Below are 18,182 nucleotides of genomic sequence, written 5' to 3' on the forward strand. Positions count from 1 at the left end.
ATGCCTTGTAGCGCTATAGAAATGCTAAATAGTAGTAGTAGTAGTACTATTGTACAGTGAATGATGTCAATGTTGGCTTAAAAATGGACACATGCAAAATCTTGGCAGAGAACCACAGTGCAGCACTCAAAAAAGCGTTACCCGCTTTAGTTTTTGGATACAGCGGATTGGTCACAGGATCGTTACCCCTGATGCAGCTCTCGCGAAACGGGGACTCCCTGTTATTGATTTGTATTCTGTGTTCTACTATGTATACGCACGTTTGTTACCTTGTCAGATTTTTTGAATATTTAAGCACGTTGGATTAGCGGAGGGTTTTTTTTTTTTTGAGCTAATGGTGAGCCGAGCCTACGCCTTATAGTTTGATACTTCAGGTTGGCTGGGTGGCGTTACTGAGACTTTTTTTTCTCTCCACTTTTTTGAATGCTGTACTGTGGTTCTCTGCCAAGGCATCAGCGTCTCTATCAATACAATTGCAGATTTTGCGTTTGTTTGATTGATTTTCTGATTGAAGTTGAAAGCTTGGGTGGATTTTAAATATAGACACGCCAGCTCAGAAGAAGGGAAGCTCAAATGTGGCATCTTCACCCTTGCAGCAGATTAGTCAGTCTGTAACAGTCTGACACCCCAGAAAGTGAGGACTCCTGTGTTTGTGCATATGGAGGGTAGAAAGCTAGTGCCTTGAAATGCCCTTCTAGTCCACTGTTATGTCTTTTCTTCTTAGAATGAAAACCCAGGCCCAGGCTCCTATGAAGTTTCTCATGCATCCCCTGAGAATAATAGTGTCTCCTTGTCAAAGAAAGGAACCGGAGCATTTCCTTCCAAGGTAGGAGGCAATTCACTGACTCTTAACCTCTTAGAATCCTTTATCCTATACAATAATTCTCACCTCCAACGTTCTAATGTGCCTGGGACCGTGGCTCCCTCGGAGGTGGTCTGCTAGGCAGTTTAGAATGCACTGACATCAGTGATGTCACTGACAGCTGATTCCAAGGCAAGGGGAGGAGTAGGGAAACACTCGGAGCGTGTTTCCCTACTCCTCCCCCTGCCTGGGAAACAGCTGTCAGTGCCCCCCCTCGGTGCAACACCAAAGCCCCTGCCCTGCAAAACCGCGAGCCAGGCAGGGGGAGTTCTCTACTCCTCCCCCTGCCTACCAATCAGCTGTCCGTGCCCCCCCCCCCTCGGCTCAGCACCCAAGCTTCTCCCCCCAGCGCATCACCAAAGCCCCTACCCCCACCCCGTCTCGGGCACATCAACTCCCTCGCCACCCGCAGCCGCCAATACTAACGCTGTCCGGCCGCTGCTGCTTCTCCTGTGAAGCGGCAGCGGCCGGTACAAAAAGAAAAAAGCCAAAAAAAAGATTTTTAACCTGAAACGCGGCTCCGTAGACAGCCATCTGGCATTGGCTGTCGTCACTGCAGCCGCTCCTCCTCTCCCCTCCACGTCACTGCCCCTGCAGGAAGACCCCGGAGGAGCACAGTGACGTCAGAGGGGAGAGGAGGAGCGGCTGCAGAGATGACAGCCAATGCCAGATGGCTGTCTACGGAGCCGTGTTTCAGGTTTAAAATCTTTTTTTGGCTTTTTTTCTTTTTGTACCGGCCGCTGCTGCTCAACAGGAGACGCAGCAGCGGCCAGACAGCGTTAGTATTGGCGGCTGCGGGTGGCGAGGAGGTTGATGTGCCCGGGGGGGGGGGATAGGGGCTTGGGTGATGCGCTGGGGGGGGGGGTAGGGGTTTGGGTGATGTGCTGAGGGGGGAGGGGAGGGTCGCTGGACAAGGGTGGCTGGAGGGGGGCAGGGGGAGGGGAGGGTCGCTGGACATGGGTGGCTGCAGGGGGAGAGGAGGGTCGCTGGACATGGATGGCTGCAGGGGGGGCAGGGAAGAAGGAGGTGGGGAGGGGGTCCTGAGACCAGATGGGTGGCTGCAGGGGAGGGCAGGGGAGATAGAAGGGACGCTGCAGGGGGGGCAGGGGAGAGAGGTGGGTTGCTGGACATGGGTAACTGCAGGGGGAGAGGAGGGTTGCTGGACATGGGTGGCTGCAGGGGGGGCAGGGGGAGAGGAGAGTCGCTGGACATGGGTGGCTGCAGGGGGGGCAGGGGAGAGGCACAGGAATTACTGTTTTGAATCTGATAGCTCGTTCCAGTTGAACTCATTTTTATGTTAATATGTATGATTAGTTAAGAAACTGGAAAAGTTCAGAAAGCACCACAATGCGAAAGCAAAATAAAATCGGAAAGAGAATAGCAAAAGGTCTACAAATGCAAACTTAGGGGGATAGTTTCTCTTTGAAAATTTGCCTGTGCGTATATGGGTACAAAATACATTTCCTTTGCCTCTGCTATTTCTGTGGGTGGAGGAATGGGGACAAAGCTATCCCCTGGATTCCATAAATTAAGCGCAGTTAGTTATGTGGGCATTGGAACTGACTGTTGCTAATGCACACCTAACTCTTGGCTCCTCTCTGACTCCACCTTTTGACTGCCCTGGCACTAACTGCACAGTACTGAACTTCTTCTGCCCACTTAACTCCTTTCAATATCTAAACCTACAATTTTAGTTTAGATTTTGTGCATTTGCTTCCAGACTTCCCGGATGCCATTAAAGAAAACAGCTACCACGCCAGCAGCCAATGCGTACACTATTCCTGCATCTCTGAACTCCAGGAAGGACTTTAGTAAAGGAAACTCCAGCATGTTTCAAGTGCCCATTGCTGTGAAAGTGAACACCGCGAGAAATGCGACTCCGGCTCCAAATCAATATAATGTAAGAAGCATTCATTAACCATAATGAAATGTGAAGATTATGCACTACCTGTAAAAAGCATGCAGATATCCAATGTACTGTTCAGACTTTATCTGTGCCCAGCCCTGGCTCTGCTGCTCCCTGTTCAGCTTCCTGTTTCTCGATGGTGCACGCGCTGCAGAATAGTTAACTGAGGGGCCCTTTTACTAAGCCGCGTAAGCATCTATGTGCGCCCAACTTGTGCCAAAATGGAGTTACCACCCGGCTACCGCGTGGCTCTTGCGGTAATTTCATTTTTGGCATGCATCCGATACGCGGGGCCAAAAAAAAATCATTTTTATTTTTGGACGCGCGCATCAGACGATCGCCAAGCGGCATTTGACACGCGTAGGTTATTACCGCAGGGTTACTGCGCGAGACTTTACCGCTAGGTCAATGGCTGGCGGTAAGGTCGCAGACCCAAAATGGACGCGCGGCAGTTTTGATTCTGCCGCACGTCCATTTTCTGCAGAAATTTTTTAAAAGGCCTCTTTTTTACAGGCACGCGCTGAAAAATGGACCAGCGCACGCCCAAAACCCACACCTACACTACCGCAAGCCATTTTTCAGCGCACCTTAGTAAAAGGACCCCTGAATTCTATGCCTTTTAATTACTGAGGCTGAATTGTCAGTGTCTTATCCTGTCCTTTTGATTAAGTCAATGGCATGGAAACCTGTTATGCTTTTTTTTTGGGGGGGGGGGGGGGGGGGGGGAGGGGTCTCCAAAATACAACAGCTTGGGTGAGAGACTGATCCAAACTGCAGCCTCAGCGCGTGAAAATCTGAGCCCGGAGCCAGTCACAAGAACTTCCTTCTGCTGTTTCCATAGGCATCTCCAGCTTGCAGCCTTGGAAGCAGGATTGTGACTGGCCGTGCTGCATTCTTATCGAAAACAAGAAGAGACTTGCCTAGCAAGCACAGGGGACCCTCGCCATGTAAGTGTACCAGTATCGGGGGCGTGATGTATTCTATAGCAACAGTTTTAGGGTAACTTTCAAAGCCATTTCTGTGGGTAAACCAGTGTTTTACGGAAATGAGCTTTTATAGAATTTCCTGTCCTATGTGCACATGAAGTTAGGCACTTACCACCTGTGTGTGCATCAGGGGCGTAGCCAGACAACAGATTGTGGGTGGGCCTAGGCAAGAAGTGGGTGGGCACCGTGTTCTCCCCCCCCCCACCACCACCACTACCATCACCAAAAAAATATCTAAGCTGGCAGGAAAACGCTTCTTTCCACCTTGGCAGTCTGCAGAAGGCATGCGCTAAAAACTGAGCATGCGCAGGTTCTGGTATCGTTGAGAGTAGCGTTTTTGTTACCATTAGGCAGAAGTCTTCAGCTGGCGGAGCTTGGGATCCCCACCAGCTACCGCTAAACTTGTGCTATGGCTGGGTGGGCCTAAGCCCTAAGTAGGTGGGCCCTGGCCCACCCAGGCCCACATGTGGCTACGCCACTGGTGTGCATAACTTTATTCACAGGTTGAGGAGGTGTCCCTGAGGGCAGGGCTAGAGAGGGGTTTGAGCCAACACACAAACACATGCTATTGGATTCTCAAAACATGCAAGTGTTTTGCCTCAAAAAATGTATGCCCATCAAATAGCGGCTGTACACGCGTGCGCATAATTTTCAAAACAAAATTAAGCACAACGCTTTCACTTGAAAACCTGTCAATCTTCTTAATGAAAAGTGTGCAGCAAATAGAATGTTAGGAATTATTCGGAAAGGAATGGAATACCAAAATGAGAATGTTATAATGCTTTTGTATCTCTCCATGGTGCGACTGCACCTCGAATTCTGTGTACAATTCTGCTTACTGCATCTCAAAAAAGATATAGCAGAATTAGAAAAGGTACAGTGAAAGTCGATGAAAATGATAAAGTGCGTGGAACGGCTTCCTTATGAGGAAAGACTAAAGTGGCTAAGGCTCTTCAGCTTGGAGATGAGTCAGCTGAGGGAGAGATATGATAGAGGTCTTATAAAATACTGAGTGGAGTGGAACGGGTGGATGTGAATCGCTTGTTTATTCTTTCCAAACATACTAGGACTAGGAGGCACACAATTAAGCTACAGAGTAGTAAATTTAGCTAACCATCGAATTATCCCAACTGACTCTGTACCACGCATTGTGTTCCCATCATATATCTGCTCTTGGTCCTTCAGCTATGTGTTAAGTCATATTGTAGAAAATCTTTAGCCTCATATCTGTGTTAGTTGAATGTTCTAATGCTGCTTATTAGGTGTATCATTAGTGTTATCATTAGTGTATCATTAGTGTTCCCGCCCGTAACCTCCGTTCACAGGATAAATCCCTCCTCTCAGTACCCTTCTCCACCACCGCCAACTCCAGGCTCCGCTCATTCTGCCTCGCCTCACCCTATGCTTGGAACAACCTTCCTGAGCCCTTACGCCAAGCCCCCTCCCTGCCCGTCTTCAAGTCTTTGCTTAAAGCCCACCTCTTCAACGCTGCGTCCGGCACCTAACCCCATTGCCCCATGTAAGCCGCTTTGAGCCTGCCATGAGTAAGAAAGCGCGGGGTACAAATGTAACAAAAAAAAAATCTGTGGAAAACCTCTGTTACAGGTAAGCAACTATGCTTTCTTTCCCTGGTGGTACTCAGAACTCCACTGCAGAGCCTCATATATAGAGATCCAGTCCAGTGGCAAATTTCATCCTGTTCTGACTCTTTATGGTCTGGTGCAGACCACTAGAAGACAGTAACTTTCCCCCTTCTAGTTTTAGTGTTATGCGTCCACAGGGAACATTTTAACCCATATGATTAAGTTTTTTTAAAAACATTTTTTGCCTTTTTTCTCTGTATACAAATAAAATGTTAGGAATTATTATGTTATTATGTTGTAATGTCTTTGTATCACTTCATGGTGTGACCACACCTCGAATAGTGTGTGCAAATCTGGTCACCGAATCTCAAAAAAAGATATGGTGGAATTAGAAAAGGTACAGAGAAGTGCAACAAAAATGATAAAGGGAGAAAAGACGGCTTGCGGGAGATATGATAAGGGTCCATAAAATACTGAGTGGAGTGGAACGGGTAGAAGTCACCTCTCGTTTAGACTACTGCAATCTGCTCTTTGCTGGCCTCCCACTTAGTCACCTCTCCCCTCTCCAGTCGGTTCAAAACTCTGCTGCCCGTCTCATCTTCCGCCAGGGTCGCTTTACTCATACTACCCCTCTCCTCAAGTCGCTTCACTGGCTCCCTATCTGTTTTCGCATCCTGTTCAAACTTCTTCTACTAACCTATAAATGTACTCACTCTGCTGCTCCCCAGTATCTCTCCACACTCGTCCTTCCCTACACCCCTTCCCGTGCACTCCGCTCCATGGATAAATCCTTCTTATCTGTTCCCTTCTCCACTACTGCCAACTCCAGACGCCTTCTGTCTCGCTGCACCCTACGCCTGGAATAAACTTCCTGAGCCCCTACGTCTTGCCCCATCCTTGGCTACCTTTAAATCTAGACTGAAAGCCCACCTCTTTAACATTGCTTTTGACTCGTAACCACTTGTAACCACTCGCCTCCACCTACCCTCCTCTCCTCCTTCCTGTACACTTTAATTGATTTGATTTGCTTGCTTTATTTATTTTTTGTCTATTAGATTGTAAGCTCTTTGAGCAGGGACTGTCTTTCTTCTATGTTTGTGCAGCGTTGCGTACGCCTTGTAGTGCTATAGAAATGCTAAATAGTAGTAGTAGTAGAAGTGAATCGCTTGCTTACTCTTTCCAAAAATACTAGGACTAGGGGACACACAATGAAGCTACTAAGTAGTAAATTTAAAACAAAGCCAGAGAAAATATATTTTTCACTGAGGGGCCCTTTTACTAAGGTGCACTGAAAACTGGCTTGTGTTAGTGTAGGCACAGGTTTTGGGCTTGCGCAGAATCATTTTTCAACGCACCTGTAAAAAAAAAATGCCTTTTAAAAGTTTTTGCCGAAAATGGGCGTGCGTCAAAATCAGAATTGGCGCGCGTCCATTTTGGGCCTATGACCTTACCGCCAGCCATTGACCTAGTGGTAAAGTCTCACGCGGTAACCGGCGGTAGTGACCTATGTGTGGCGCCAAATGCCACTTGGCGTGCGTCTGAAAATTAGAAATTATTTTTCGGCAGCACGTATTGGACGCGCATCAAAAATGAAATCAGTGTAAGAGCCACCCGGTTGCCAAGCGGTAACTCCATTTTGGCGCGCATTGGGCACGCGTAGAGCCTTACGCGGCTTAGTAAAAGGGCCCCTAGTGTGTAATTTAAACTCTGGGATTTGATGCCAGAGAATGTAGTAAAAGCAGTTAGCAAGGTTTAAAAAAGGTTTGAATAATTTCCATTATTAAGACGGATTTGGGAAAATCCACTGCTGCTAGAATAAGAAGCGTAAAATCTGTTTTATTGTTTCTGGGATCTTGCCAGGTACTTGTGACCTGGATTGGCCAATGTTGGAAACAGGATACTGGGCTTGATGGACCTTTGGTCTGTCCCAGTGTGGCAACACTTATGTACTTGGGATTCTGAATGGAATCTTGCTGCTCTTTGGGGTTCTACATGGAATGTTGCTACACTTTGAAATTCTGCATGGAATCTTGTTATTCTTTAGAATTCTAGAATCTTGCTACTCTTTGGGGTTTCTACATGGAATGTTGCTACTATTTGGGTTTCTGCCAGGTACTTGTGACCTGGATTGGCCACTGTTGGAAACAGGATACTGGGCTTGATGCATCTCCAGTCTGTCCCAGTATGGCATCGCTTGTGTGTTCTTATGAACTTGTGTACTCGTATTTTTAGCACAGGGGCCACCACTGTAGCAAATGTACCCTTCCCTCTCCCCCAGTGAATCTTAGGGTGTCACCTCTGCTATTTTGAACTTTTTTTAACTCTTGTCTTTTCCTATATACTTAGGTCATTATAAAATTAATTATTCCCTGCTGGGAGGGTCATCCACAGGTTCAGAGTCTTGCTTTAAATCAAAAACTGTCCGCAGCGAATCTCTCTCTCCTTCGAGCATAGGACCTGGATACTATGATCCGTATGGTCCCATCGAGCCGGTGAAAAGAATCGTCTACCCGTGAGTATTTCATTTTTAACTACTTGTGAAAGCTGACGTTAGTTAAACCACTAAGTTTCCATTGTAATAAATTGTGTTTCCGTATTCATCATTTGAAGCTTGTGAACCGCAGATCCCCATTTACTGCCATGAGTCAGACCTTCACAACATGAATCCCTTCACTTCGCACTCGCAATTAAAAGAACGGGGCCCAACAGCCAAACATGCTTTTCTGGATAGCAGTGCTTGCTGCCCAGAGAAGTACCACTGACTAAGGCCCATCTGTTGATTTTCAGCGGCATTGTCCAGGTAGAACCGCTGAACATTATTACTGACCCAACTCTAACTGGATACCCCTGGGGCAATACAGATGTTAGTGGCAATTCTCAGTCCTAACTTTATAGAAACAAAAAAAACAGAGAAAATATGGAGGGGCATAATCGAAAGAGTCCGGTGGAGGGGCGGAGAAACCCAAATTATCGAAACAAGATGGACGTCCATCTTTCGTTTCGATAATACGGTCGGGGACGCCGAAGTCTTGAAATTTAGGTTGTTCTTAGAGATGGTTGTCCCTAGACTTGGTCGTTTCCGATTTTTGGCGATAATGGAAACCAAGGACGCCCATCTCAGAAACGACCAAATGCAAGCCCTTTGGTCGTGGGAGGAGCCAGCATTCGTAGTGCAGTGGTCCCCCTGACATGCCAGGACACCAACCGGGCATCCTAGGGGGCACTGCAGTGGACTTCAGAAATTGCTCCCAGGTACATAGTTCCCTTACCTTGTCTGCTGAAGCCCCCAAAACCCACTACCCACAACTGTACACCACTACAATAGCCCTTACGGGTGAAGGGGGGCACCTAGATTTATTTTATTTTATTTTTGTTATACTTGTACCCTGCGCTTTCCCACTCATGGCAGGCTCAATGCGGCTTACATGGGGCAATGGAGGGTTAAGTGACTTGCCCAGAGTCACAAGGAGCTGCCTGTGCCTGAAGTGGGAATTGAACTCAGTTCCTCAGTTGCCCAGGACCAAAGTCCACCACCCTAACCACTAGGCCACTCCTCCACTGTTGCTACTATTTGAGATTCTACATGGAATGTTGCTATTCCACTAGCAGCATTCCATTTAGAAGTCGGCCCTTGCAGGCTTCTACATGGAATGTTGCTAGTGGAATAGCAACATTCCATGTAGAATCTCCAATAGTAGCAACATTCCATGTAGAATCTCCAATAGTATCTATTTTATTTTTGTTACATTTGTACCCTGCGCTTTCCCACTCATGGCAGGCTCAATGCGGCTTACATGGGGCAATGGAGGGTTAAGTGACTTGCCCAGAGTCACAAGGAGCTGCCTGTGCCTGAAGTGGGAATCGAACTCAGTTCCTCAGTTCCCCAGGACCAAAGTCCACCACCCTAACCACTAGGCCACTCCTCCACTCCATGTGGGTACAGTGGTTTGTGGTGGGTTTTGGAAGGCTCATATTTACCACCACAAGTGTAACAAGTAGGGGAGGGGGATGGGCCTGGGTCCGCCTGCCTGAAGTGCACTGCACCCACTAAAACTGCTCCAGGGACCTGCATACTGCTGTGATGGACCTGAGTATGGCATTTGAGACTGGCATAGAGGCTGGCACAAAATATTTTTAAAGATATTTTTGTTGAGGGTGGGAGGGGGTTAGTGACCACTGGGGGGGAGTAAGGGGAGGTGATCCCCGATCGTCTCCGCTGGTCATCTGGTCAGTTCGGGCACCTTTTTGTTCCTTGGTTGTAAGAAAAACAGGACCAGGTAAAGTTGTCCAAGTGCTCGTCAGGGACGCCCTTTTTTTTTTCCATTATGGGTCGAGGACGTCCGTGTGTTAGGCACACCCAAGTCCCACCTTTGTTACGCTTCCGACACGCCCCCGTGAACTTTGGTTGTCCCTGCGACGGAAAGCAGTTGGGGACGCCCAAAATCGGCTTTCGATTATACCGATTTGGGTGACCCTGTGAGAAGGACGCCCATCTTCCGTTTTGTGTCGAAAGATGGGCGTCCTTCTCTTTCGATAATGAGCCTGATGGCCTGTCAAGACTGCCTATCCATGGGATGGGCAGAATGGCAATTCTGAAGTCCACTTCAGTGCCCCCTAGGGTGCCCGGTTGGTGTCCTGGCATGTCAGGGGGACCACTGCACTACGAATGCTGGCTCCTCCCACGACCAAAGGGCTTGCATTTGGTCATTTCTGAGATGGGCGTCCTATGCAGTAGGAATGGATCCTCAGAAGCTTAGCCGAAATTGGGTGGCGGAGCAGGTGGGGGAAGAGAGGTTGGTGGTTGGGAGGCGAGGATAGTGGAGGGCAGACTTATACGGTCTGTGCCAGAGCCGGTGATGGGAGGCGGGACTGGTGGTTGGGAGGCGGGGATAGTGCTGGGCAGACTTATACGGTCTGTGCCAGAGCCGGTGGTGGAAGGCGGGGCTGGTGGTTGGGAGGTGGGGATAGTGCTGGGCAGACTTATACGGTCTGTGCCAGAGCCGGTGGTTGGGAGGCGGGGCTGGTGGTTGGGAGGCGGGGCTAGTGCTGGGCAGACTTATACGGTCTGTGCCCTGAAGAGGACAGGTACAAATCAAGGTTAGGTATACACAAAAAGTAGCACATGTGAGTTTATCTTGTTGGGCAGACTGGATGGACCATGCAGGTCTTTTTCTGCCGTCATCTACTATGTTACTATGTTACTATGTAATGGATGGGCCATTTAGCCTTTATCTGGTGTCATGTTTCTATGTTTATGACCAACTCTCTTCTGTTTTATATCTTTTTGTTGAAGGTGCTGTCTCTGGAATTGTATATAGAGACATTTTCAGTCCCTTTTTTCTGCTGGCCATTCCTCTCCCTATGTACCCAAGCATCCTTCTGGCTTTTGCATTCACTTTTCTTTTTCTACCTCATTGGCCACCTTAAGATAATCAAATATGATCACTCCCAGGCAGGGGCGTGCTGGCAAATTTTTAACAACGGGCTCTCTCTCCGGGCATAGCGGTCCTGAAATTTGGGAGGAGGGGGGAATACATGCCTCTCTCTCCCCTCCCTTGTGCGGGCACGCTAGGCATACCTTTGCCGAGCCCCACCAGCCAATAAATGGACTGCCACCATTCTCTGCTGCTTGTTTCTGGCTCTGAGCGGCATGATGGAACCTTCTTGCGCTTGCATGAAAAGTCCCAGCCTGATGCTCAGAGTCAGAAACAAGGAGCAGGGAGCAGCAGCAGTCTATTGACTTGGCTGGTGGGGCCAGCGTCACTGCCAGCAAAGTAAAAGAGAATTCAGGAGGGGGCCCAAGCCCACATTTTGGGAGTCGGTTGTTAAAGTAGCCATGGGGAGGCCTACTTTAACAACCGGCTCCCGAAATTCTGAAAAACTTAACAAACGGCTCTCGCGAGCCCGTGAGAGCCCGCTCCAGCACACCACTGACTACCATCCTTCTTACCCGCCATGCTCGTCCCAACTCCTCCTTTATCGCCCCACCTCCTTACCTATCCCTCCTATCCTTTCTCTCACACCTCTTTTATCCCATATACCCTTGTTCATTTGTTCTACCACATACCTCCTTTGTTGATTTTGATACCATAGATTGTATTCTCTTGTTACTATGTGAGCCGCATTGAGCCTGCGATGAGCGGGAAAGCGCGGGGTACAAATGTAATGAATAAAATAATAATAATAATGATAGTTGGTTGTTTTACATTATTGATTTTGGTTGCTTTGTTTTTCTTGTTTTAATTGTAAGAATTCCAAAAGTCAAGGTGCAGCTGAAACAAAGGGAGATTTATACATGTGTGTGTGGGGGGGAATTTTCCGTAGCATGGCTAGTCACCTTTTAGAGTTTAACTGAATTTTAATTACCCTTTGTAGGCGAAAGCACTACCTCTGCATCTCTGCACCAGCTATGCCGGTCCCCAAAAGTCCTGCTTTTCCTGGGCCTGGTCAGTATGAAATAGTTGACTATTATGGACCACCCAAGAATTACATCTCCAGTGCAGTATTTGTATCTAACACAAGTCGCTGGACGGGAGATATTACTGGAAAAGTTTTGCCTGGGCCAGGTACGGTTGAGAAAAATGAAGAATGTTTATGCTACCTATATTTATCGTTAATATAAAACTGAAGGAATGCTGAAGAGAGGAAAGGTTTGAGTTCATTCTTGCCCAGATAGATGCCTCATGAGCTTCCCTCCCGGTTCCCACTTGGACCCAGATGCATCAACCATACGTAAAAAAAATCAAAAACGTAAAAGTACTTACCAAAGTTGAAAAAACGAAGAATGGAGTAAAAAAACCAAGTCCCACGTGTTCGGTTCGGTAAACGAAAGTCGAATGCATTAAAGAAGTGTAATCCCCGTCGTTAATCTGCCCGTAAAGCATGCGCAGAGCAGCCAAGCGTTATGCTGGCTGCTCTGCGCATGCCAGAAAACGTCAAAGAAGCTGAGGATCGGGAGGGGGCAAAGGCGCTCGTCAGGAGCGTCCTGTATGGACACCCTTGCCCCCCCCCCCCCCCCCGAGGTCGACGTTGCTCCCCGCTTCCCCCTGTATTAAATTAAAAAAAAAATCAAAACAAAACTCAAAACTGTAGCAGCCAAGGCCCCCCTTCCTTCCTCTCTCTCTATTTCTCCTTCTCCCACAGCTCCGCCTCCCGCCATCCTCCGCTCCCGTGCCCCGCCTCCTGAGGTCGTCGCCTAACTTATGTCAGAGGAGGGCGGGCCCAGGAAGAACAGAGGGACGTCGGAGGAGGCATCACTGATCGCCGATCAGCTGTTCTTGCCCGTGCAGCGCCTTCACACAGAGGTGAGAGGCGCTGCGTGGGCCCGGTAAGGCGGAGGGGGGGTCCGGTGGAGAGGGGGAGCGGTGGTGACGACCTCATGGGGGCGGGGCACAGGGCGGAGGATGTCGGGAGGCGGAGCTGTGGGAGAAGGAGAAATAGAGAGGAAGGGAAGGGGGGGTTGTGGCTGCTACAGACTGGTTTTGATTTTTTTTTAAATTTAATACAGGGGGAAGCGGGGAGCAGCGTCGACCTCGGGGGGGGGGGGGGCAAGGGCGTCCATACAGGACGCTCCTGACGAGCGCCTTTGCCCCCTCCCGATCCTTTTTTGCTTTTTGGGTTTTTTTTTTTTTTAATTTTATGCAGGGGGATGCGGGGAGCCACGTGTTTGTGTGGGTTTTTTTTATTTTCAAACATGCCAGCTTGGATTTTTATGCTGCAGGGAGAAGCGGGGAGCAGTGTCTGTATGACAGCTCAGTCCTTAACGACAGCTCTGACCTCACGTTAAATATATCACGGTAAATGATTCGTTGCAATTGTCGGTATGGTTAGTGCATTGCGAATTATTCACATTTCAATTGGAAGTGACTCGTTTGCATTCTGTTTTCGTTAGCTGCTAGCTTCATCGGAAAATGGCCTTTAATGCATGCTACGGTTGAAAATTTTTTCGTTAAAGGGTCGTTAAAGTTTTGCGCATCTGGGCCTCGATGTCTGTTGTGAGGGATTTACGGCTGCACAGCAGCACCCTTGTCTTGCAGACCGTTCATCCCATCTGAGACCACACAGGACACAGACATGACGTTGAATTGGAACTTGTGAGATGGGCTTTTAGGTGAAATAAAGACAACATTGTGTCATATACTGTGCGATGTTCAGCAGCATGTAAAAAAACACGTCATCATCGCACTTTTAACCCTTTCATGCCCATATTATTTTACCGATATGATACGTTCTGTCACTTTTCCCCTTCCAACCACAGAAAATAGAGGAAGAAACATCTTTCCCTTAGCGATCCCAATGCTTTCTTGAATTCAAATACAGTCTTCATTTCCATCTCCTCCACTGGGAGGCTATTCCAAGCATCCACCACTCTTTCTGTAAAGAAATACCCCTTTCACCTTTATCCTACGTCCCTTCGTTCCATGGGGCATTCACTTTTAGAAAGTTGTATTGCACATTATTAATGAGACATTTACCAAACATTGGATCCTGTATACGTATGACCTGCATGTTGCATACGGCTAAGTTCATGCCGATATATGAAAAATGACACAGTACAACTCTTCCTGTCACTTGTTGATGAGAAGATAGAGAAGATGGGCTGTGTACAGGTGCAAAGCAGAAAACAAATGATAAATGAAACTGGGAAAGGCTGAAACTGTATTTTTGAGGAGGAAAAAGAATCATGAACATAGTTCTGAAAGTCTGTTTGCATGACTAGGATTTGAGTAGCAACATGCTAAGCTTCAATTGACCTTAAGCCTTACCTACTGACAAGGTCAATTCAAGGTTAGCATGTTGCTACTCAAATCCTAGTCATGCAAACAGACTTTCAGAACTATATTTATGATTTTTTTGAAATTGGAAATAGCTGCTGTACCTGAATTGTAACTCACCCTGAGCTCAAATTTGGAAAAGATGATTTATCTCTATATATAAAAGGCACCACCAACGCTCTAAATGAAGCCTCCAGCCGGAAGTGTGAAGGGGGAGAGATATCCGGTTTCCCCATGAGTGTCTGCCCCGCCCTCAAATCGCTCTCTCTGTAACAGTGAAGGACTCAGAGGGGAAGGGGAGAGAGGGCAGAAGCCCTCACTATCTCTGTAACACAAACACAGCACAGCAGGAAACGTAACACTGAAGGACTCGACTCCGAGGGGGGAGGGGACAGACAGCACAGGGGAAGGGAGAGAGGGCAGAGGGTAGGGACACACACACTCCCACATGCACACAGAAGAAAACCTTGCTAGCCCCCCGTTTCATTTGCATCCGAAACGGGGCTTTTTTACTAGTTAAATATAAAATCCAAACCCAAGGAACAGGTGTAAAAATTCTGATCCCCCAGAGCCACATATATATCTGAGAAAAAAAAGGTCCCGGGTCTGGGCCATCAGCCGCAGGCCACCTTCTGTACTGGAGAAAAAGAAGCAATTTGTCGCAATTCAAAAAAATCAGTAGTGACAATGAATATTCATGAAGCACATGTGCATGCATTGGCTTTGCTGTACAGCCATCCTTCAGTTACCCTGAGAACCAGACCTATTTGTGGCTTTCAAGTACTGAAATATGACTCTCTAACTCCCTTAAACTATTCTTTTTTTGTTCAATCATGTTTATTAACATATTGAAAAGAACCAGCGGTACATACACAAGCTAAACCAGAACAGAATACAGAAAAAACAGTCCCCTTCACCATATCTCCAACCACTCAACACCTCCCCCTCCCACACCCAAACAATACAAATCGCTCCTTAGACATTCAGTATACGGCTGTGAGCCACTGGGGTTAAAGAGGTCCCAACAGGGAGACTAATCCTGCAAGAACCGGTCCCCTACAGGAGAAGCAAGGTCTGGTATACGTTTGCGTTCCAGGGCACAAAGTAAGATCACAGATGACTGCCAATGAAAGCGCGGGGGTGCTTCGAGAAAAAGCCAAAAGCTCAAAATATTCTTTTGCGCCATCAAAATGGAACGCTGCGAAAGGGCTTAAGAACCAGCCAGGCATGGTCCTCGCAAATGAAAATCATCAAAAAGTCGAGAGGGAGATGGACTCCAGTGGACCCGCCAGAGCTGGGAGACATGTTGGGCCAGCTGAGTCCAGTATGTCTGGATGAGGGAGCATGACCAAAACATGTGTCCCAGATGCACACCTCCCAGCCCACACTTTAGACAAAAGTCATCTGACTGCAGAGTTACTTGATGAGCTCTGTGAGGGGAGACATAAAGTCGATATATACATTTGAATTGTAGTTCTTGGAGGGTGGCACTTTCTACTGTGCCAGACAGGTCTTAAGTTGGTTTGCCAGCACGGGTGAGAGAAGATCCACTGACCATTTCTGTTCAGTTAACTCATAATCAGGATAGGCCAGTTGGTCTCACAGGTGACCATGGTAATACTAGACTGGAATTAAGCGTCCAGACCAAGCATAGTATTAAAAGTGTCCCACACTTCAATAGATAATGATTCCCTAGGCAATGAACGTACATAATGCCGTAATTGCATGTAGGCAAAGTGATCCTGTAGTGTTGGAGTTCCCTCGGCAAAATCCAGCAGGGGTTTTCAAAGTACCAGAGTCAGTCAGGACATGGTATAAGTACTGGTTCCCCCCAGCCACCCACCGCCGGAAACCCAGGAAGGAACTCCCTGTTGGAAAAGCCGCTCTTCCAATGATCGGCAATAAGGGGGATACCTCTCTAGACAGCCCTTGTAATCTACAGAACCAACACCAAGCTTTGCAAAGAGGCACAAACTAAAAAACAAAATGGGGAGGTGCCTGAAGCTAGTAGCCAAAGTGATAAGGCCGCATGATAGCTAATTCAGTGTTGGTGCAAGAAAAAAAAGGATGTACCCCAAAACCAGTCTGTAATCTGATGCCTACAACATGCAACAGAGCAGACACAAACCGCCCTGGGTACAGGACAACTGGAGCTGGAACAGTGGACACCCATTCTTGTTTACCTTTGCTAAGGGAATGATAGCACTTCTTTCTCCAGAAAACGGTTGTCCCTTTGTTGCAGTTGATAGACTTACCACCCAGAAATGCCAAAAGATCATCTCGAACCTTCCTTAACCTCCACTTCCCCAATAGCAAAGGCGTGAAATACAAAACGTTACACGCGTCAACCTTTTCTCACAAGAGCACGCAGTTTTGGAATACACTGCCGCGCAACCTAAGAACAACCAACGAGCAAGCTTCCTTCCGCAGATTATTGAAGACCCATCTTTTCGAACAAGTCTACGGAAAAAAACAAAACACATAAAGTCCATATTTACTGTTCAATAATGCATCGTACATTCATCGCAGAACTCCCACTCCCAAATTATCACATCACTCATACCTTTAATCACAGAAAGTTATATACCAAATGACTTCATGTCTTTTTATCGCCCCTAAACTACCATTGTTTCCTTCCAAAGTTGCAATGCCTATGTCCCATTAGTACATCCCTAACGACACCTCAACTGCTTCGCTTAACCCTGCATAATATAATCTCTAACTATCTGTAACAAATTGTATTTCCAACATTCAAATCATATTGTAAGCCACACTGAACCCGCAAAAAGGTGGGAAAATGTGGGATACAAATGCAATAAATAAAAAATAAATAAATAAAAATAGTGCATAACTCCATTTAGGAACGAAAATCATGTTGCAAAGAGCTGCAATGCCCTCCACCTCTTTAGTATCTGCTGGGTGGAAGTCCGAAGAGGGCTAATGTTTGCAGAGTATAAGAGAAAAAGGTCAGACCTAAGATAAATCTATGTGTTTTTGAGCTTGTCGGTGACCCTTTGAAGTGGAAAACCATCCCCCCCCCCCCACTGGTCTCTGATAGAAGATGGAAGTGCCATTGATTTAAGAACATTTAATCGGAACTGGGAGAAAAAACTGAATTCATCCAAGAGCAACAACAAGAAAGGTAGGGTCTTTCGAGGGCGTGTCAGAGTTAGCAAAATATCGTCGGCAACGACATTCCTTTCCTTCGCAGAAGAGTGACATGCAGCTAGTCATATATCTGCAATGAAGAGTCCTCCCCCAACATAGCAAAGAGGAAAATAGTGTAAGAACCAGCACCCCCCCCCCCCATAGTTCATATCCACGCATCCCTTGAGAAAAAAAAACCCCATGCCCTGAAGCCCTCTTTCATACAGCCGTTGCTAACTTCTAGTAATCTCCTGGTCAACCGACACGCTCTCACACACACCCTGAAGCATGCACACAACAAACCCAATGATTAAAACAAAAACCCACAACGCCCCGGCTCAGAAAATGGGAATAATCCAGGACCACAGTAGTCCACGGTTATCATCTACCCTAGAGAGCAAATCTCCATAGCTGCTCACCTTATTAACTATTTAAAAAAAAATAAGTTTCTCGATTGCTTTCCATTAGCATCATGCAGGAATTTGGGGAAGCTTTTGTGACTAATCATTCTGGATCCCACACACCAGTGCAATAAAATTTCTGAAACTCGGACAGATTTTGCACGTGCATTAATATAATGTCACAAACTTTGCATAGACCATCTCTTTCGTGTTCTGGCATTTCAATATCTAAAAAAAACCCAGAGGGATCAATTGGATTTCATTTGGTAGGAAGGCAGAGCTCTGATGCCAGGCTTGTCACATACAGCAAATTTCTAGCCATAAGATACTCATAAAAGTGCTGAACCATAAGCAAAGCAGTGCTTCGGATCACATTACACTGTAATTAAGCAACGGGTGGTAATGCCACTATGGAATTTCAGTCTTAAGAACATTGTAATAGGATGTCACTGTATTTAACTATGATTCATTTCAGTCACATACCTAGCTGCAAATATGAAAAGTATTATTTCATGTCAGTGTA

At 47.1% G+C, this 18,182-nt stretch overlaps 1 protein-coding gene across 4 annotated transcripts in view; it reads left to right on the top strand.

Moving 5' to 3' along the window:
- The window catches only part of STPG1 (sperm tail PG-rich repeat containing 1), a 41,452-nt gene that overhangs the window by 19,196 nt on the left and 4,074 nt on the right, over positions 1–18,182 (top strand). For all 4 annotated transcript variants that reach the window (XM_030219721.1, XM_030219719.1, XM_030219720.1 and 1 more), the window contains exons 4-8: positions 725–826; positions 2,583–2,762; positions 3,610–3,715; positions 7,684–7,849; positions 11,713–11,903. In XM_030219721.1, the coding sequence (XP_030075581.1) occupies positions 725–826; positions 2,583–2,762; positions 3,610–3,715; positions 7,684–7,849; positions 11,713–11,903 (745 nt within the window). The remainder of the gene's footprint in view (positions 1–724; positions 827–2,582; positions 2,763–3,609; positions 3,716–7,683; positions 7,850–11,712; positions 11,904–18,182) is intronic.

Source organism: Microcaecilia unicolor, chromosome 11 (assembly GCF_901765095.1).
Source record: "Microcaecilia unicolor chromosome 11, aMicUni1.1, whole genome shotgun sequence".
In the NCBI taxonomy this organism is placed as follows: domain Eukaryota; kingdom Metazoa; phylum Chordata; class Amphibia; order Gymnophiona; family Siphonopidae; genus Microcaecilia; species Microcaecilia unicolor.